The 22,208-nt window shown below is 32.6% G+C and overlaps 1 protein-coding gene across 6 annotated transcripts in view; it reads right to left on the minus strand.

Annotated features, from left to right (window-relative positions):
* Positions 1–22,208, minus strand: part of ZNF280D (zinc finger protein 280D) — a 94,526-nt gene that overhangs the window by 30,211 nt on the left and 42,107 nt on the right. For all 6 annotated transcript variants that reach the window (XR_007951024.1, XM_051980711.1, XM_051980710.1 and 3 more), the window contains 6 exons: positions 18,285–18,442; positions 17,746–17,846; positions 16,926–17,072; positions 13,341–13,472; positions 12,183–12,469; positions 11,484–11,624 (listed from right to left, as the gene is read on the minus strand). Coding sequence is in view for 5 of the 6 variants with exons in the window: in XM_051980711.1 (XP_051836671.1) it covers positions 11,484–11,624; positions 12,183–12,469; positions 13,341–13,472; positions 16,926–17,072; positions 17,746–17,846; positions 18,285–18,442 (966 nt within the window). In the remaining variant the exon portion in view is untranslated. The remainder of the gene's footprint in view (positions 1–11,483; positions 11,625–12,182; positions 12,470–13,340; positions 13,473–16,925; positions 17,073–17,745; positions 17,847–18,284; positions 18,443–22,208) is intronic.

The raw sequence follows: 22,208 nt of genomic DNA on the forward strand, positions 1-22,208 counted from the left end.
AGCTTAGTAGATAAACTACCTAAAAACACAGTTCTGCATAATCAAACTAAAGTAAGATGCTAAAGTAAAGAACTGAGATTTCCCCTTTACAGCAATAATTAAATGATTATAAATTGAAGTGCAAATTTTAATACAGAGATGCGCAAAATAACTTCCTTGTATTTCATTCTGGGGTGTGTGTGTGTGTGTGTGTGTGTGTGTGTGTGTGTGTGTGAATAAAAAGCTAGGTGGTACAGTGGATAGAGCACCAGCCCTGAAGTCAGGAGGACCTGAGCTCAAATATGGCCTCAGACACTTAATACTTACTAGCAGTGTGACCCTGGGCAAGTCACTTAACCTCAATTGCCTCAGTCTCCCCCCCCCCCCATCTATCTTATACCCTATCTAGGTATAAGCTTGTGGCCTCAGCAACATAAGAGACTTCCTGTACACAAAAAGAAACCAGGGGTGTGTACTCAGAGATTTGCTTGGAGGCAATGAAAACAGACAGAGATTGGCACTTACCCATACCAGTGATAATACATCACACTGTTTTTGGTTAAATAATCCTTGGTCTTACCCTCACATGATCAGTGCTGTTACCACCGATATATTTCTTTCATATTTACTTATCACTATATATCCAAGAATGTTTTATCAACACAAATAGAAATATTCACAAAGATATTTCTAATTAAGTTATTTTCTTATGATATCAAAAGGATGCTTTCTATTAGTTTCTAATTTAAATATAGAAATGGAAATGAGATTAGAAACATTGAAGTACTACCAAGAGAATTACTTCAATAAAATATAGGTCTACCATTTAAAGTCACTTAGATAATAATATATAAAATTTATTAAGAACAATTAGGAAGCTTTTTTTAAAAAGCAAATTAAGAGTCTAAAAATTTTAGATGAAAACTTAGTTTAACCTGTACCCTTTGATCCAGCAGTGTTACTACTAGGCTTATTATATCCCAAAGAGATCATAAAGAAGGGAAAGGGATCTGTATGTGCAAGAATGTTTGTGGCAGCCCTCTTTGTAGTGGCCAGAAACTGGAAACTGAGTAGATGCCCATCAATTGGAGAATGGCTGAATAAATTGTGGTATATGAATATTATGGAATATTATTGTTCGGTAAATGACCAACAGGATGATTTCAGAAAGTCCTGGAGTGACTTACACAATCTGATGCTGAGTGAAACGAGCAGGCCAGGAGATCATTATATACTTCAACAACAATACCACATGATGATCAATTCTGATGGACATGGCCATCTTCAGCAATGAGATGAACCAAATCAGTTCCAATGGAGCAGGAATGAACTGAACCAGCTACACCCAGGGAAAGAACTCTGGGAGATGACTAAGAACCATTACATTGAATTCCCAATCCCTACATTTTTGCCTGCCTGCATTTTGGATTTCCTTCACAGGCTAATTGTACAATATTTCTGAGTCCGATTCTTTTTTTACAACAAAATAATAGTTTGGTCATGTATACTTATTGTATATTTAATTTATACTTTAATATATTTAACATCTACTGGTCATCCTGCCATCTAGGGGAGGGGATGGGGGGAAGGAGGAGAAAAATTGGAACAAAAGGTTTGGCAATTGTCAATGCTGTAAAATTACCCACACAAACAACTTGTAAATAAAAAGCTATTTTAAAAAAAGAAAGAAAATTTAGTTTAACAAAAGCAAAACTGTTGTTAATATAAACACCCTCCTCTTTAAAGCCAAAAAATGAAAGAACACCTTTTACAAGGCAGATTGATTCACTTCAATGATTGAGCAACTTTCATACACTTAAAAATCAATGCATAGAAACCCTAACTGTGAAAAAAATAATTGTCTAATATTTACTAACAATTTCAGGATTTCTCTAGATCCCTGTTCAGTTATGTGTGAGAAAATTAACTCTAAAGCAAAGATATGTCACAATATATATTACAGTATATTTGAATGCACAATTCAATAAAGATTAAAAAAATTAAAAATAAACCCCCCCTTAAAATAAAAATGTACCATTTATAAAGTACACTGTTACAAACCAGCAAAGTGCATTTCCCACAATACTGTTTAAAACAGTATTTTTAATTGCTCATAATCCTACAATATTTTAAATTACTTGTATACTTGTTTTGAAAACTTGTCATAGAAGCAGTTATGTATTCCTAGGGAAAAGATTATGTGTGAAAAGGCAGGGAGAATGATAATTTTTATATTTTCTAGATAGCTACAGTTATTTCTATGGTTTAGGAAACAATCTTTTGTTTTCTAGTTATAAAATTTTAAAATATAAATTCAGTAATTTCATTTATGTGGATACTTGAAAACAGGAAAGGAAAACAATTTTTGACAAAATGTAAGCACTAACTTAATCTCTTAATGGTTAAGATCCATGAGAAATACCGGAAATTTCTGTATTTAGAAGCAGAAGCATCATGATTTTATTAATGAGGACAAAATCTTCTGAAGATTTAGAGAAAGAAATATTCAAAGAAAAAAGTCTCCTTTTCTTAAAGGCAATCTTGACTTAATAATTTTACTTATTAAAATTAAAATGGAAATTTTGGGGGAATGTAATTTTAATGACTATTGCTTATTCCCAGAAAAGAAATGAGAAACCCCATCTTCCTCTCATTTCTCTGAGGACTTGGTGGAATTAAATGTTTTTTTTTAACTGTATAATTTTTTTTTGGCAAGGCTTTTGGAGTTATATAATGTGCCCAGGATCACACAACTGTTAACTCTTAAGTGTCTGATGCTTAATTTGAATTCAGATCCTGCAGACTTTGGGGGTCATTGCTTTATCCACTGTGTCACCTAGCTGTTCCCTTTCAACTATATTTTTAAAAATTTATTCCAATTTTTTTTAAAAGAGTTTACTTATTATAAGGCAAGAACTGGATTAAATGCCAAGGAAACAAAGACATAGCTTCTCCCTTCAAGGAGCTCACATTCAAATAAGGAGACAACATTTAAATAATGAGGTATATAAAAAATATATTAAATAAAAAAAGAAAACAAAGTTTCTTACAGGGAAAGAATTATCAGCTGGTAGGGGTGGAGAGGAAGAATGACTTTAGAAAAAGTCTCTTGAAGATGGAAAAAATTGAACTGTATTAAATATGGGGGACAAAACATTTTAGGTATGAGGGGATAAGCCAGTGGAAAGGTACAGTAACAGGAGATGAGCTTGTGAAATTGCAAATTGGCCAATATCCCTAGAGTGCACAGAAGCAAATAATGTTTAAAATGATTACAAAGATGAAGAAGTAGTCAGGTTATAAAGAACTTTAAATGTCAGGAATTTCTACCTGAACTTGGAAACAGGGAATCCCTGAAGCTCAATGAGTTAAGGTCAGTGATAAGGAGTAATTCATGATCCAAAGCTTTAGAGAAACCTTGGCTGCTGAGTGCAAGAAATACTGAAGTGATAAGAAAGTTAAGGGATATCAGTTATCAGATCTAGATGAGAAGTCATGAGGATCTAAATTAGGGCTTTGGCAGCATGAATATAAAGAAGGGGACATACAAGAGGCTCTGGCAAGGTAGAAACAGTAAAATTTGTCAATGGATTGGACAGGAGGCTGAATGACAGGAAAGGGATAGTTGAAGATGACAATGATAATGAGATTGGCAAGCCTAGGTGTCCTCAATAAGAAGAAAGTTAAGAAGAGAAAACTTATGAGGAAAGGATGATGGATTTTATTTTGTATATGTTGAAGATAAGATGTCCACAGGATGTCCAGTTTGAGATCAAGGGGCAGTTGTTGATAGATCACTGCAATCCTCATTTCTTAAAGCAGCAAACATGGCCTATATTTTTAGCTTTGCTTAAATCTAAAATCCCCTTTTGTCAGTGCTGAAAAGAACATATTCAGAAAGGAGAACATAACAATTCTTTAAACACACTAAATATTCAATAGAAATAACCTACTATATAATTTCCTTTTTTTTTTAGAGCCATTTGGTCAAAAATCTATCTTAAATTATGATTCTCTGGTTAAACCTTCATTTCCCTTGCCTAAGAACTTTATATGAATGAATAAAAGCCCAATGATTTATAAGGATTAATTACTAAATAATTTTGCTATTAAATTATCTAGTCAGATGAATATTGAAATAATTTCTAGGTTCAGTTATAACAAGTCTATATAAGTTTATTTAAATAATAGCTCAATAATAATAGAAAATTCTTTGAAGCATTTTTTTTTTTAATTACTGCCAGAATATGTAGGATTCAAAACCTAAAATTTACACCTGTGTACCCTGAGGCAAGATATTTAACTCTATTGGGCCTTAATTTCCTCATCATTAAAAGAACAAAGGAAGGCTGGATCAACACCTATTTTCTAAAGTCCAATTTTGTAATGTGATTTTTTTTTTTAAGGTACTAGTTTTAAGAATCATATATTTAGAGCAGGAAAACATCAGTAAGATTAGCTAGTGCAAAAGTTCTTTACCCTTTTACGGTCCACACATGCAAAGGATCTGTTGATAGTTTTCAGGAATAAAATTATTTCTTTTATTTTCACTAACTAAAGTTTAAGAATATTTTTCAATTATGATTTTAAAAAATACTTCTGAGAAGGGGTTCATGGTTTTAACTGCTAAAAGTAACACAAAAGAAGGATAAGAACCTCCAATCAAGTTTAATTTTTTAAAAAAATATTAAACTGAGATCTAGACTTGTCTACAGTTGTGCATGAGGAAGGGGACCTCAGTTCAAATTCACCTCTTGTAGTTATACATTACCTTCCTATGTCTCTCTCCAGGGAACAATAAATACATAGAAAAAAGTATAATGATTATAAAAATTTAATGCTTGAGGCTTCTTACCTACATGGTCACCTCAATAGGAGGTATAAAGTCTACACTAAACCAAATAATTATCAAAAAATCCAATAAGAAACTACAGTAAATGACTTCTACTTGTTAATCAGAAATCACAACTTCATTAAGATACGTTCAAACTGGATTTATTATGAGAGAAATGTACAAGCACACGAAACTCCTATAGCAAGTACAAAAGAGCTCACAATTCAGACAGAAACATGAATCTTTATGAGTCATAACAAGGAGGAAGGAGCAGAGGGCAATTCAAGAAGACAAGTTAAGTTGGTTTCAGGGCAATATATTCTACAACTGTACAAAAAGTCAGATGTCTAAAGTCAATGAAAAAGAACTTAGTAAGCCAAATACTAATATAACTAAGTAAGAAGATTCTGAGGTAACAAGTGTGAAAGGATCTCCTGAGATAGGGGAACCTCAAAATTAAAAGTCGAAGGAATGTCACATTCAAAATTTAGAAAACCCATATCAAAGAAAAAAATACTGTAATCTAACCAAAAAGCAGCAGGTAATGTACCAAAGGAATACAGGAAAGGTTACAGAACATTCAGCAGCTTATACAGAAGTGATCTTAGAATGAAATATTTCACAAAGTGGTAAGATATAAGTTTAGAACTAAAAATAACATAATCTGAAAATCTAATCTTACAGAGGGGAAAAAATTATACCTGTCATGGAATAGAAAACTTTTAAGCATTTGTGGTGAGAAAAAAATCAAAGTAAGAATTTTGACATATTAACATAATAAGAAACTTAGAATGTTAAAATTTATTTGAGCAAATGGAAAAGGCTATATGAAGATGCAGTACTTAACACATACACACAGTCTGGTTTGGAAATATATCAAATTCAACACAGAAATGAGAGAGGATAGGAATAGTTTAAGAGAAAGGGTACTATCTGAGTAATAATCACCAACAAAATAAACTTCCTGATCTGAAAAAGTGATATAAAAGGGACAGGGCCAAAGAAAGAAGCTAGAATCTAAAAGAGTAATAGCTAGGTTGCCTGTTCAATGACTCTCAGAGAATGGCAGGACAAATTGTGACACATGAACCTAATATTGTGCTCTAAGTAATGATGAGACAATTTCAGAGAATTAGCATAGGGGAAACCATGAAAATAGTTTATACAAGAACAACATGGTAGAGGAAAATATTTTGGAAAATTAGAATGCTGGTCAAAGCAATTAATAAATACGTCATCAGAGGATATGAAAGAAAGCCTAATATACAACCTTCTGATAAGTGATGGATGGATAATGGGCAGGGGCACGAATTTTTGGATGTGGCTATTGTTTATATGTTGGTTGGCAATGCTTATTGTTACAAAGATTTTCCCCCTCATTTTCTCATTTTTCTCAGTTGAGGGAGGAAAAAGGAAATGAGGTGAGCAATATTGATGACAAAAAAGGGGCCACTAATTTTATTACTTATTTTTAAAGAATGTATACATGGGGCAGTTAGTGTAGTGAATAGAGCACCAGCTCTGAAGTCAGGAAGACACGAGCTCAAATCTGGCCTTGGACACTTAATATTTCCTGACTGTGTGACTCCAGGTAAATCACTTAACCCCAATTGTCTCAGCAAAAAAAAAAAAAAAGAGAAAAAAGAAACAAAGAAAGAAAGTTCATTCTAAAGGAAGCACAAATTTTGAAAAGTAAAATTTATTAAAAAACAAGAACAACAAAAAAAAACAAGTGATGTGATGTGGATATTTGTGACTTCCAGTGAAAATATTCTTCCTGTATTGCTTTATATATAGAATACTTTTTTTGGCACTTAAGTGCAAAATAAAGAAAAACATAAATGTAAGATTAGAATTTAATTAACCCATACTCAAAAGACAGTGTGGAGCAGTTACCACTCTATTATGTGAGAAAACTGAATGTTTAAATATTTTAAAGGAGCAAAGACAGAGGTGATCGAGAACCCATCTCATAGCATACACTGCAAGAAATTGGGTCAGATAACAACATTTAAAAATGGTATTCTGAAAGAAAGGAACACTATTTCTGAAACCTCTACCTCACAATATTGCACTGTCTATGTGCCATACTCAGATTGTTTTCATATTCACTTTTCAGGATCCCTTTTGTTCTTCAACACTGCATTTATGTACAAATTTTCTGATTAAGAACATTGCTAGTGTTCTATCCAGTGAAAATATTTGATACTTTATGAACCCATTATATCTCCTCCCTTCCACCCTACCTCACCCATAACATATTGGCCCCTTGAGGAGAGGGACTGTTTCATATTTGTCTTTGTATGATCAATGCCTAGCATAGTGACTTATAAAAAAGGAGAGATCTTTTTAAATAAAAAAAGGAGTCAAGTCTTAAATGCCTACTTAAGTGAGGTACTATGACAGGCAGGAAGCACTGTAGATACAAAGACAAAGACTACAAAGTAATCAGTCAGCACTTATTAAGAAAAATAAAGCAAAATAATTCTTGCCCATAAGAACATCACATTTCAATGGTGGAAACATCAAGAGAGGCAGTAAGGTTAGTAAAAAATGTGCTGTATTTAGAGAGGACCTAGGTTTAAATCCATGATTTGCCATTTACTAATTAAGTGACTTACCTTAGACTTAAACTTCTGTGAGCCTCAGTTTCCTTATCTACAAAATATTTAAGTATATACAAAACTCATTTAAAGCTGAAGAAGAAAGCATTAATAGCTGGGAAGGACTGGGAAAAGCTTCACAAAGATGCTTGAGCTAAATGTGGAAGGAAAGCAGGGATTCCAAAAAGCAAAGGTAAGGATGGAGAGATAGGAGATGGCTGAGGCTAAGCAGAAAAGCAATCAAAAGAAAAGCTTTTGAAATTTAGGGAATGAATGCTGCAAAAGGCAATACAGAATTACTGACAATTTTGAAATCTGGAACTACGGGACCAAAATAATATTTTAAGAAAATTATAGAAAAAGTAGAATTGTTTTAAAATCACCAAAAACAAGGAAATCAATTTGCAAATTTTTACAACAGTGCAAGAAAAAAGTTATGAGGACTCAACTAATATGTTGACAGCAGAAAATGAAATGAAAAGATGAATGAAGATAGTTGAGAAAGACTGCTAAGACTGTGTTGATATGAAGATCAGAAGGCAAGGAAGAACAAAGGACATGTCCTAGCTGTGGACTCTGGCCCAAGTCACCTAATCCCAAATGAAAAAAAGTTTCACACAGTGCTTAGCATATATAAGACGCTAAATAGATGCATATTTTAGGCTTCTCTATTCCTCTCCCTCCAGTCCATAGCTGAGAATCAAGAATTTAAAACTGAAAAGAGACTTTGGAAGTTATCTCTAAGGTTTCAAGTTTTAATGGATGGTAGATTGGCATTAATATATAAAGAAAATACAATGTAGTAGAAGATGGGAAAAATAATGAATTCAGTTTTAGAGAGACTTGAATTTGACACTGAGTGGGAAAATGTCCAACGGCACAAAAGAAATGCAAGACTGGAGATCAAGCAAAAGACCAAGGCCAGATGTATAAATTTGAAACTTATATAATTAGAAGTTATGAAGTTAATAGAAATCTAAAGAATAAAGTACTTAATCTAAACCTCCTATTTAATGTAAGGAATACTGTAGAGATACAGAAATTGATGTATTCTTCTGATCTTAACACTGTATAAGAATATATAAAACAAAGATATAACTTTATTTATTCATCCTCCAAAGCAGCAACCGGATACCATAGCTGATGTCTCACTCTTCTGAGAGAATCTAATTTACCTGACATTTTTTGAGGGGACAGGTTTTTTTTTTTTAAAGTTTTTCTTTCTGGTCATCCCTTCTCCACTCTTTCCTCTTCTCCACTTTCAAACATATCTGTATATATACAATTAGCTGGGTAAGAAACATAATAAGAATTTATATCCCTCAACTCCCAAGACCAATACATTTTCCACCACACTATATTACATATACAGTGAGTACTTTAACATAGAAGGAGCCAGTAACCAAGATTAGCCAATCACCAGCTGTCTATATTCTATGAAGCCAGAATTGAATAAGAGCAAAACTGCTTCAATTACAAGTACATTAGAATGACTTAGTCAATATCAATAAAGGTGAAATATAATGAACACATTGTTCAGTTGCATCAAAACAATTCTTTACTGAGGGGAAGAATGAGAGTTTTCTTTACAACTTAGTGCTGGGTTTTGGCAGGTTGTTTTTCAATAATTGATTAAGAATTTTCCCCTGCTCATCCTTTAGTGTGCAAAAATGTATTCAAATTTTTCTTGATTAATCTTGCACACTTACTCCCTAGTCAGTAAAGTCAAGTCACTATCCTATAGATATTTCACAGTTATGCCAATACTCCATGAATTGGTTTAAGTTGTTCTTCCCATCTGGACCATTCTCCCTCTTCCCAGTCACTTATCTAATGTTTTCTCAGCCTTTCAAGTCTGGCTCATATCCTACCTTGTGTGGTACAGTAGAAAGAGCACTGTTGGCGTCAGGAAACCTGGATTGATGTCCTAGAACTGACGCTTCCTGGCTATGTAACTTTGGAGAAGTCAATTCACCTTTGTTTTCTCATCTGTAAAACGGGGATAATAATACTTACACTATCTATCTCAAAGGTTCATTGTGAGGACAAAAAAGAGAAAATATAGAGATAATATATGTGCACTCTTCAGCTATTACCTCTTTCACAAAGTCTTTCCCAATTATTCCAATTGCTAAACTGGTCTACTTCTTTGAGACATATGACTTTCAGAACCACAATTACATGATTCAGCACTTAATTGTTCCAGATATATTAATTCTGTCTAAGCCAGAATAGAACCTTTTTGAAGGCAAATACCATCTCTCATGTCAGTTAAGAGTCCTGTGGTACAGTGGACAGTGTGGAATTTGGAATTAGAATAGTTCCATAACTTTTACTATCTGAGTAAACACAGACAAATCATTTAATCGATCTTTGTCTCAGTTTTCTCATTAGAAAAACAGATATTAACAGCACTTACTTTATATGGCTGTTGTAAAAATCAAATGAAACATTTTTTGTTTAAAAAAAAAAAATTTTGCACAACTAGGTAGCACAGTGGATAGAACACCAGCCCTAAAGTCTGGAGGACCTGAGTTCAAATCTGGCCTCAGACCCTTAACATGTCCTAGCTGTAGACTCTGGCCCAAGTCACCTAATCCCAAATGCCTCAGAAAAAAAAAAAAAGTTTCACACAGTGCTTAGCATATATAAGATGCTAAATAGATGCATATTTTAGGCTTCTCTATTCCTCTCCCTCCAGTCCATAGCTAAGGATCAAGGATTTAAAACTGAAAAGAGACTTTGGAAGTTATCTCTAAGGGCCAGAGAAGGACCTGTCCAGGGTCCTGGAGGTAATAATGTCATAGCCCATAGCCAGGCCTGGAAACTAGGACCTTACTGTCTTTTGAAACATGAATTGCCAGTAAAGCTACTAAGTTGAGCTAAGTGATTTTTTTTCTAGAAATTTCCAGCAAGTCAAACACAGGAATGGAAAGAGACAACATATTTTATCCTTCCCTTAGTGTTTGTTAAGAAGAGGCATGGACAAGACAAGAAAACAAAAGATGAATTCTTAACTGTTAGTGTGACACTACTCTTAAAACTCAGACCAAGGAGGGTAAACTGCAAGTAAAACTTCAAAGATGTTTAATGAATAAGGATTAAAAAAGTAGTTGAAATAATAAAGAACAAAGAGAAAAAAAGAAGATTGTATAATGAAAAAGTTCTAAGTTCAAATTCTTTTGAATATGACATCATTCAATATGACAAAGAGATGTAAAATACAACCCCCGCAAATAAGTGGAACCCAGATGAAAGTCAGTAAAAACAGAAATTGAACAATTTACAAAGGCAAAGCCATTTGAACAATAACATTGATGTGCTACAAGTCGTAAAGGAGGCTTATAGTACAGAAAGGAGGCCTGAAGTAGAAGTTTATCAGTCAAGAAGGTGAAACATTGTCTTGGATTTCAATAAATAATGAAAATAACAGAGAGGAACTGGTATAAAGGCAATCTCATGAGTCACAAGAAAATGCATTATCATTATTCATTTTTGGTCAAAAATAGTATTATCCAAAGCTGGTAACTGTATCAATAGACCTGAATCAATTCTAGTTGTTCCCCCCAAAACAAATATACCTTCAAAGAATGAAACTTAGTCTACTGACAATGCTGAAAAGAACGAAGTAAAGATCCAAAAGCAATTCCAAACCTGGAATTCCAAAAATATTCCAAGTGATGGCAGCATTATTAGAATAACTGACTCACCTTCAAAAATGATTGGATGCTCAAATGTATTTAAAACAAACAAATCAACATCATTACATTATATTCACTACTATGAGTTCTGAATCAATTTTCTCCCAACAAAACACAAGAAAAAAAATAACAATGTTTTGGCCCTATACTAGCCACTTCTAATTTGACTGCTCTCCACAGTCAATTCTCATTTGAACAGCTACTAGACAAGAATATATTGGGGGACACTATGGGTGTTAGAAGTTTCTCAATCAACAAGCAACATGACATACCATATAAGGAACAATAAACATGACTTTTCACAAAACAAATCTACTTAATTTCAATTGTGTTAATTAACAATTTACAAATATCAACTCATCTTACCTCATCATGTGATTTACATAGGCTTTACTACAGCTAGTGTTGTATCTGCATAAACTACAGTGGACATATGTAGGAAAATGGTTTGCAAAATCTTTTATTTCCGAATAACACTCAATGCACTTGTGAACTCCCCGACGATACCTTATGGGAACATAAAACAACAACAATAACAAAAAAAAAAATGAAAATAACATTTTAAAACTGAAACAGTAGGGGACTCATTAATATTTTAATTCTTTAAGCTAAAATACTCAAATCAACATTTTTATATAGAGACCAGAGATTTGTATTTTAGTGATATGCTTTGAAATAAGATCCAGGAAAACTACAAAAATCTAATGAATAAAAAAATTGAAAAGTATGAGTGCCCATGTCACCTGGACTTGTAATATCAGTTAATGCTTCTTATATGAATAAGCAGGAAGGCAATAAGATTAACCAGTTGAGAATCAAGCAGGGTAAGATAAGTTTAGTATTAAAATATGGAAATTATAGATTAAACAGAACAATTCCAGTAGTGCACAGCAGTGAAAGAAGCACCTTTTTATTATCTGCTTGTTCTTCATGCCAAATAAAGCGGTCAGGCAGTGTCCTAGAGAGGTCTATTAAAACAGGGTGAATTTAAAAAAGAAACATAGCATTAAATTTTCATATGTAAGATCAAAACATTTTTGGAGATGACTTAATAAAAGATATTACCTTAAATTCCGTAATGCTGTATTGACTTTATTTCTTTTTGTGCCACCAGGGCCTGGCTTCTTTTGCACATGATATGTTTTAGATTTGGATTTGGATTTTGTTGCAGTAGTTTTTGTAGTGTTTTTTGCAGTGGTACTTTTTGCAGTGGTGTTTTTTGCAGCGGTACTTTTTGCAGTTGTATTTTTAGTCCTTGGAGGAGACAACTGAAGAGTAGAAGTGCTTGCACTAATGGAAGGTGCAGTTGATGCTCCTGCCTGAAGAGGTCCAACTGAAGCTCGAATAGTGACCTAGAAAAATAAAGACTACTGATGTGTTTTGAAATTTTTAAGTGCCATTATCAATATTAATCTTAAAATATCAAAGCAAATGAAGATCCAGCATGTAGAAAATATCAGACACATAAATGAAACCTTTCACTTGGACTACATAAATCCATACTGTTTCAGTATCAATTTAACTTTACCTTAGGGTTCAAAACCTACAAGAATTAATTAGAAGCAGTTACAGATATAAATGATAAAGAAACAAGAGTTATAATTAATTATCATAGAATCTGAACAAAGTAACCTTTGTTTTTACATTTTGAAAAACTTATAATTTTGATAAGTACCTGGAAAAAAACATGTTGGAAAAAAGGTCTTTAAGATGGTGTTTTGCTCTCCTGATTAAGTCAAGGAACATTGAGATATTTCTCCATAACTTTCCATTTCATAGGAAATATATAGTCCACTATGCAATGTCATTTGTGAAAGCTTGCCTATTCTCTTCTAATAACGTTCATTGAAAATACTCCTAATGCATGTGTATGTAAATTTGAATAAATCTGTGATTTCATTTGAACAAGGAATTTGGAGTAAAAAAAAAAAATTCTACCAAGAGAGAAATGCATCTATCTTCTCTGCATCTGAGAGTTTTAGAGAATTTACTGTGACCCTAAGAGATTAAAATGTCACACAGACAGTGTATGTATCAATAGTAGGCTATGTACATAGGATTAATTGAATATTTGAACTCTTAACTCACTAACACTATGCCACGCTGTCCTTCATGAAATATTAATTTCACATATGTACAGGTGATACAAAGAGAAAAATCAATTTCTTGCTTTCAAAAAGCTTACATGTAATTGAAAAAGCTTATATTTTATTTAAAACTTACTTTTGTCCCAGGAGGCAATCCTTCCAATTGTTTAGGTTTTTTAAATGTTCGGTGTTGAGTTTTATGATCCATTTTCTCTTTGCAAGTCAAAAATTGTAGTCGGCACTTCGTACAACGATATATTCCTTTTTTCTGTTTTTTTTTTTTTTTTAAAAGGATGAGAAATAAAAAAAATATATAAATAGAATTCTCATGACTGGAAAATGCCCTCATTTAATTTCACAGTTATCAGAATAGAACTTTAAAATCTTATGTAGTTCATAAACACACAGGTTCTTTCTTTATAAGTCCTCACAAATAGTATCAATGAATTACAGAGATTTGAAGGCATAAATTTAATACTCATTTATAATACTTTCACATGATTAAACATACTGAAGGCTTACAACAAATTCGGGTAGGGAAAAATTATGAAAGTGAAATTGATGCTTACTGATAACTAACTAAGCTTTAAAGGGTGCTTTAATATGAACATCTGCTAAAAGAGATGACACATTTTTACTATAAAAAACCAAATTATGTTTATAATTTTATCCAATCTATTTGACATATCAACAAGATAAATTTTAAAAGTATTAACAAGAGTAGAATTAATATATTTTTGAGGTCTACTACAATAAAAATAGAGTTCTTTGAAGGGTGATAAATTTATACAAATTCCAAATTTTCAAAAGCTATTATACAGTATTTTTAACTTCCCTCATTAATTCTCTTATTAAAAGAAAGCTGAACCAAACTAATTTTATTTCTTGTCTGACTTCCCAGTTTATCTTTTACTTTTACTGCTTTTACTTTCACATTCAGTTATTTGTTAAGACCCATAAAGCTCCTACTAATATACCAACAGGGTTGTGATGAAAAAAGACACCTGCTTTAGATCCCAGGAGACTTATGTTTGAATCCCTAATGTAACTTATTAATTCTATGATCCTGGAAAAGAAATCACTGTACCAACTTTTTATTTGTAAAATGAGAATGTTGTAACAGACAATCTCTGAAAGCATCTTTTGATATCCATGATCCCATAAACATTTTATTTTACTTTGAATACTTAATTTATATCTAAGTGAGCTATTAAAATAGCCTCTTAACAAATCTTGTTGACTCCCTTTGTATTTATTTTCCTCATTGCTGCCAAATTAATCTTCCCTATAAGGAAAACTATTCAAAACTACTCCCTTTATATTTATCTTTCCCATTGCTGCCAAATTAATCTTCCCTATGAGGAAAACTATTCAAAACTTTCCTACTATTTACCAAAGTAAAGTCCAAACTTCTTAACCTATCATTCATAAACCTTTAAAATCTTTCCCCAACTTTTCCTTTCAACCTTGTTTCACATTAATCCTAACCTTTATATCACTTTTTAAACTTTTGTGATACAGAACTCTTGGGCACTCTTGAAGCCTATGGGCCTCTTAAATATGTTTTTAAGTGTGTATCATGAAACACATAGATTCACAAAGGAAACCAATTATATCGAAGTATTATGAAGTTTATAAGAAAATAAACAAGTAAACAAAAATAAGTTGAAAGAATCCTACATTAAGAATCCTTGGATTTAAAAGCTGTATTTGAACCATAATACACCACTTATTTAAATAGATATTATAAGCATGACTTGTTTTCTCATCTGTTTTTCTTCACTAAATTTCCTAATGAAGGAATGTCTTCCCTCTCACCATAACCACTCACTCACCTTATTGAAATTCTCTACATCTTATGAATTCAAACTTGTTCTAAGCATTCAAAAACTAAGAGATTCATTAAAAGTACTTAAATTTTTAGAATAGAACATAATTGAAGTGACAAGTTTTCTAAGGCACCATGCATTTCCCATTGTGTGGTTAGAAGGCAGGTCTTCTGATACTAAATCCAATGCTCTCTTCTCTGAGTCATACTGCCTTTAATTTTAAGAAGAGTTTCTCACCACTGATACATCTCATTCACTAGAAATAAGGGGTCTAGTCTCCTTGATACCAAGTATATGAACCACAAACTAATTTTGTTCTGATGGATGTTCATGTCTTTAGCTAATTTACCTTCTCTTCAACAACTAGAAGAACTTCTCACCCAAGGGTAGAGTTTCTCCTAGAAAGAACATAGTAAATAGCTATGGCCAAATGTTTGTGGCAGCCCTGTTTGTAGTGGCTAGAAGCTGGAAAATGAAAGGATGTCCATCAATTGGAGAATGGTTGAGTAAATTGTGGTATATGAACATTATGGAATATTATTGTTCTGTAAGGAATGACCAGCAGGATGAATACAGAGAGGACTAGCGAGACTTATATGAACTGATGCTGAGTGAAATGAGCAGAACCAGGAGATCATTATATACCTCAACAACGATACTGTTTGAGGATGTATTCTGATGGAAGTGGACCTCTTCGATAAAGAGAGCCTTAATTGATCAAAGATGGACAGAAGCAGCTACACCCAGAGAAAGAACACTGGGAAATGAATATAAACTGCTTGCATTTTTGTTTTTCTTCCCGGTTTATTTATACCTTCTGAATTCAATTCTCCCTGTTTGAAACTGTTCGGTTCTGCACACATATATTGTATCTAGGATATACTGCAACCCATTCAACATGTAAAGGACTCTTGCCATCTGGGGGAAGGGGTGGAGGGAGGGAGGGGAAAAATCGGAACAGAAGTGAATGCAACGGATAATGCTGTAAAAAATTACCCTGGCATGCATTCTATCAATAAAAAGTTATTTTAAAAAAATAGCTATGGCCTATGAAACCTATTAGAGCAGTGATATAAATTCTTTTTTAGTGATGCCACACAGTATTCTCAAGTTCACCAATCTCCCTAATGCCCAGTATATCTATATCTGGTAGTGATAGATCAATGAGGGAGGAAGGCATAATCTGAATAAACCTAAGTTGCGTTTTCTACTCATTCCCCTTCAAAATATGGATCAAATCTGAAAGACTGTGGAGATAGGTTGGGAAGAAGATAAATAGAAAAAGAATGAAGTGAATAAGTCTTGAGAAATCACTCCCAAACATATTTAGACAGAAATTATGTTGGAATCAGGAGAGGGGATAAGGAAGTAGAAATACTAATGCTGTGACTGTTTCAGTCCAAACTTCAAAGGAAGATTATATTTGTATCTGTATCCCTTTGACTACTAACTTCAGGAGAAAATATTATACTTTAATAGTGCACAGCAGTGGAGAAGAAATGAGGATTGGAAAGCAGGGAACAAGTATGTCATTATATGAAATTTGCCTCTCTTGCCTCTCCCACCTCTTCCTTGAATGAATTACCATGAATTACTATGAATTTCCCCTAATTCGTATAGTCCTGACTCCCTTCTCCAAAATACCCAATATGCATAAAGATCATGTCTGGGGACCCATTCTTCCATTCAATCCTGGAAAATTTTTCCATTTAATAGCATTATAACTAGAGGGTAGACTTGCAGGGTAGTTGGAAATTTACTATCATTATTAGCTGAGAATTTTACCTGTAACTTATTATTTAAACAAAGTTTCAATTCTGTCAATTGTCCTAAGCCCCACCTTATATTTTATTCCAAATGGGATTAATAAACAAGAATGTTTACTGGTTTACCTGATGCTTCATATAATGGTGCATGTATGGTGTTGCAAGTTTAATAACTTTGAGGCAAAATGGACAAAGCAAGTTCTTAGTATTTTCATGAGAAGTTCTAAAATGTGTTTCTACATCAGAAAATGATGATGATCTATAATTACACACCTAGAAATAAAAAAAAAATACTTAATTAACTTGAGCATTTATATCTGACATAGTTATAATCAAATTATCAAAAATTGGTAATCAACTCACAATAAATAACATTAAAATGAGACCCACTATTCAACAAAGCCTATTTTCTATTTATGAAGGTGATGCCAAGGGATATTGTGAGTTAATAATTAAAAAAAAATTAGGAATACGATAGTACAAAATTTTAGCTGCCCTTAGTACTTGTTACACATGAGATATTCACAAATTCATCTGAATTGATCTTTTCCTATTTTTCAATCTTCTTGACTTCATGTGAGGAAGTCTATAATTTCATTATCATTTATTTTCCTCTATTTGAAAGCCATGGGTATTTGTTGGGGCAATTTTTCTTTATCCCGAATCACTCCTAGTACCTTAGAAAATTTTTCGAAGTTTTGAGGTGATTCTGACATTTGCTTTAGATATCCTATGACAGTTACCATTTCCTACTTCTCAATTAATTAACACATTTTATTAAGAATCTACTCTGCACAAGGCTCTATGCTAGCATTATCAGCTATTCAAAACCTTAGCTCTCAACAGAGAGATAAGCCCAACCATTAACAAATAATTTATTATTTTTCCTAAAGCAGTTAAAATTAGATTACTGAGAAATACATAAATTTGTAACAGATTCATGTACCTGACAAAAATATGGCATTTCACCAGGTTTATGATTGTCCTTCATATGTTGTAAAAGAACTTGCTCTGTTTCAAATGATAACTCACAGATTTTACAAATAGCTAAAAGAGAGAAAAAGCATTCAAGATATGATACTCATATTTTTAAAAGATTCTATACATAATTTATTCATATTAATCCTCTAAAAAGTACAAATGACATTATTTTTTAAATTTACCTAAAATATTTTTAAGTTGTGGAACCTGGGTTTTCTTATTTATTTGCCTCAATGCTAATTGTTCAGGCTCACACACAAACATAAACACAGACACACATGCTAGCTCTAGCAAGGGAACTTCCACTTCATGGAATTTACTAAAATAGGACTACCTTTCTTATATGTAATTCATAAGGAAAAGCTGCCAAAAGTCAATTATGCCTTTATATCCAATTTTGTTATATATTCTAATTTTTCTAAAATGATAATTGCTTCATTTTGTCTCCCATTTCAGAATATCAAACCAAATGACATGTAGTGCTTAAATGAAAATGTAACTTACTAGAAAACTCATGAGGGGTATGTGTACTTTCAATGTGACATTGCAGCTGGAAAGGTGTGGGAAATTGACGATAGCAATGTTGACAAGTTGTGTGGTTTTCCCAGCTTTCACTGCTCTGTTTCTCAAGTTCCAAATGGTGTTTCATGTGGTTCATAAACCTATAAGTGATTGTCAATAGGTGCAAAATTATAGTTTAAAAAAATAGACACACTACTTACAAATTAATATACTATTGTATAAGACTATTTCCTGAACATGTGCTTTTCTTATTTAAATCTCAGTATGCTTTAAAAAAATTAGTGATATTGATTTTATATCTCATTACTTAATAGTTTCAATCATTTTCAAAAGCACCAGTTAACTTTTTCTCCATCAAAATACTTTTAATCTACCAATTTGTTCTTTATTTGGCTAATTTAGTTTTTAAAATACTACCTACAAGTTTTACTCAATATTTAAGATAAACTTGAAAAAAAATCTTTAATGTATTAAACTGAAGAAACTGGGAAAAGTACAAATAAAATACTCTTTACAATTTAAAAGAAAATATTGAAAGGAAGGAAACCCTACCCACCATTAGCAGTTAAAGTCATAAGAACAGTCTGAAGATCCTGACAATATACAATACATATCAGCTACTTAAAAGACCAAGTACTAGTATTTTTACTTGTGTCTTTGTTTCTAAGTGCATATAATAGTAATTTTAATGGCTATAATTATGAGAAACTTTTGTTCTATATAATGACAATGGTTTAATGTTAGCACAGACTCTTAATTTTAACTCCCAGACTGTGCCCCTTGTAACTATCGCCCATTTTTCAATTTTATACATTTTGCTAAATCAGTTCCTCTAAAAGACTTCTTAGGAAAAATAACCATGACCTTGCACTGCATAACAAAAACTAGATTAAAAATGGGAATGACTAAACAGTTTACTGAAGTTTTTTGGAGGGAGATGGGGGACATTTGAAATTAAGACTATTCGATCAAAACAACTCTTGGATTACATAAACTATCAACAATTATTCCTTTGAGTCCCTAAACGGGCTGTAATGAAACTATAACAATATATCTGGGTGACAAACAATAATGAAAGCAATAACATTTTGCTCTTTTTTTGCACCTCAATGGCATAGCCCCTTTTTGAAGGATTGAGAATATAGTGTTCATTAAATTTGAGGCTTACACTGTCTAGTTAAAACTGAAAGTTCTTTACAAATGTAAGTGCTATTCTAAACGAAATATGTATGACATGTAATAATTTTATTTAGAGAAATTAGCTAGTAAATAAATCACCAATTCTTCATTTTACTAATGTAAGAAAAACGTATCCATATAAAATAATTTCTTACCTATTGGCTGTCTCCAAGCTGTCATGACAGTTGACATCAGTGGATTTAACTCCTCCTACCAGTAGGAGACAGGAAAAAGCAAAGCTCCTGCAACACTGCTCTCCCAGGGAGGGGAATGGGTATCTGAGCTTTCTTAATTAAAGCTGAATAAGACAGCCCTGTTTTTGGTGGCCACTTAAATGGTGGGCACAAAACCTAAGACTAAAGTCATGTTTGGACAGAAAAAGGAGGCCTCATGGTGCAATTCTTTCAAACAATAAAACTTAACCTTAATGGGCCAACTTATAAAAGTAACCATTGAGAAAGGTATAAAACAGGTACTAAACAGAAGAGAAATTTACTAAATAATAATTTAAAAAAAAAAGTTTAAAAAAAAAAGTTTACAAGATCATCCATTTATATTTGGATGGGCCTTGGAGATAATGGAGTCAATTTCCTTTATCTGATTAATGAGGAAAATGAGGTCCAATGAAGAAATGAGACTTGTCCAAGATCATAAATGTGTAAGTGGTAGAGTCAAAACTTGAGCCCAGGTGCTTAATTTCAAATCCAACTGGCTTTTAACTTTTCATTAAGATTAAAAGGTCTGTGTTTACTTTTGAGATTTATGAAATAAAAGTTGTCTTTAGCCAAAAATGCCACTTTTCCTTCAAAATGCAACTAACTAAATCAGTGAAGCTTTTTTGATCCCCTTAAATTAGAGATACCTTCTTTGTTAAATTTAAATACTCTGGATTTGTTTGAATTTATTTTTTTTGTACACATATTATTTTCTGTCCTGCTAGGATATGATGAGGTCCTTGCCAAAGTTAGAGGTTCTTTATTTACTACACTTGGTTCATTAGTTCCTGACACAAACCAGGAACTTAATGCCTGCTACACCTCCCGCCACCTCACCACCTCTGCAGAGGTAGGAGGCTCCATGGTTGTAGAACATTACATATTATGCTTTTTTTTTCTTCTTTATGTATCTATTGCTTTTGTGGAGGAGGAATAGTAAGGATAATTTACCTCAGACTTACATTAAAAACTCTCTGTATCATTTTTGAAAAATACTTTCATTTTACAGAAAAAAAATTTTTTTCAGGAAATTCACATCAGCCCACCAAAATATTAAACTGACATTCTCTGCTTATCTGGGACTTAGATGTTTTCCAAATTTACTTTATGTGTATGGTTTTCAAAAAATATATCTGCCAATGAAAAGTGGCCTTCCAACAATAAAATGCATTTTCTTCTTAAAATAAGAATGAGAATGAAGAAAAGATAAGAGAAGAGCCAATACAATAACGTTTTGCAAAATTTTGTGTTTTCGATATTCTTAGATTTCAGATTGTCCAATTGATCAAACTAAACTAAATGTACCACATGGAAGTTCAGTACTGAAATATTCTGAAGGCATGATTGCTTATATTGTTAGAATGCAAGATCCTTGAGGAGGAATTATATTCCCTTCTTTGAATATTTTTATCCTGCCTAGCACAAAGAATGGCATAATGTAGGTACTTAATAAATATGTAAAAAATCATTTATTCATAAGGATTTTCACAGACAAAATATTAACTATTATCTTAATCTGGTCTACAACCATGCTACTTTTCTGACTTAAAAGAAAAAAAACCATATACATTCTCTTTCCCTCTCTCCCCCAGCCCCATGTTCAAGGACTAGCTCTGACATCCCTTAGCTACACAATATTGAGCAAGCCACTTACTTCTGGGAACCTCAGTTTCCTCATGTGAAAAATAGGGGCATTAAGAGTAACAGGTTCTAATAATATTTTACTTTTGCACTACATTTTACAAAGGCAGTATGGTATAGTGGCTAGGGCCAGTCTTGAAAACAGGAAGATCAATCTAGGTTCCAGACTGGACTCTTAAGACATCCTGGCCCAAAATTCAATATTTAATTCTCCAAAAATTTCTCCTGCAGAAAAGGTGTTTCCAACCTGCCTTGGTAGGAAGTTTTCCTCACCTGATAGTTCCCTGAAATGACAGATCCAGTCCTTATTAATCTCAGACTACTTTGAAGAATTAGAAAGGAAAACAAATTGAGCTATTAGATATATAAGCACTTTAGGAAATTATGAAGTAGAATTCAAGAATTTATGTTCACTGTCATAGTGATCTCCTCCCTCTCAACACAGATAGGCAACTCTTCTTCAACTTCTACTCCTAGAGAGCTGCTTAAGGAAACTACAAGTTTAAGTGACTTCCACAGGGTCATAAGCCAGCAAATATAAGAGGCTATATATATTGGAACCAAAGTCTTCCTGACTCTAGCCACTAAGCAATGATGCCTCTCTAATGTGTGGCAGAAATATAAAATATTATTTTTTAAGAACCCACAGTCTGATCAATTTAAAGTCATATGTCCTACTTTTCTTTCTAGATTAAAAAAAATATTCTACCAATTAATTTTTATCTATTTTAACTTATGAATGATAACATAAAAATAAGTTTAACTAGACAATTAAGGCTTTAGCAGGTCCTTCTTTCTTTCATACCCAAGTTGTACTAAATACATACTTTTCATTTTGCTTTTTATGACTAATAAAAATTTTATTCCAACG

This window comes from Antechinus flavipes, chromosome 2 (genome assembly GCF_016432865.1).
Source record: "Antechinus flavipes isolate AdamAnt ecotype Samford, QLD, Australia chromosome 2, AdamAnt_v2, whole genome shotgun sequence".
Classification (NCBI taxonomy): Eukaryota; Metazoa; Chordata; class Mammalia; order Dasyuromorphia; family Dasyuridae; genus Antechinus; species Antechinus flavipes.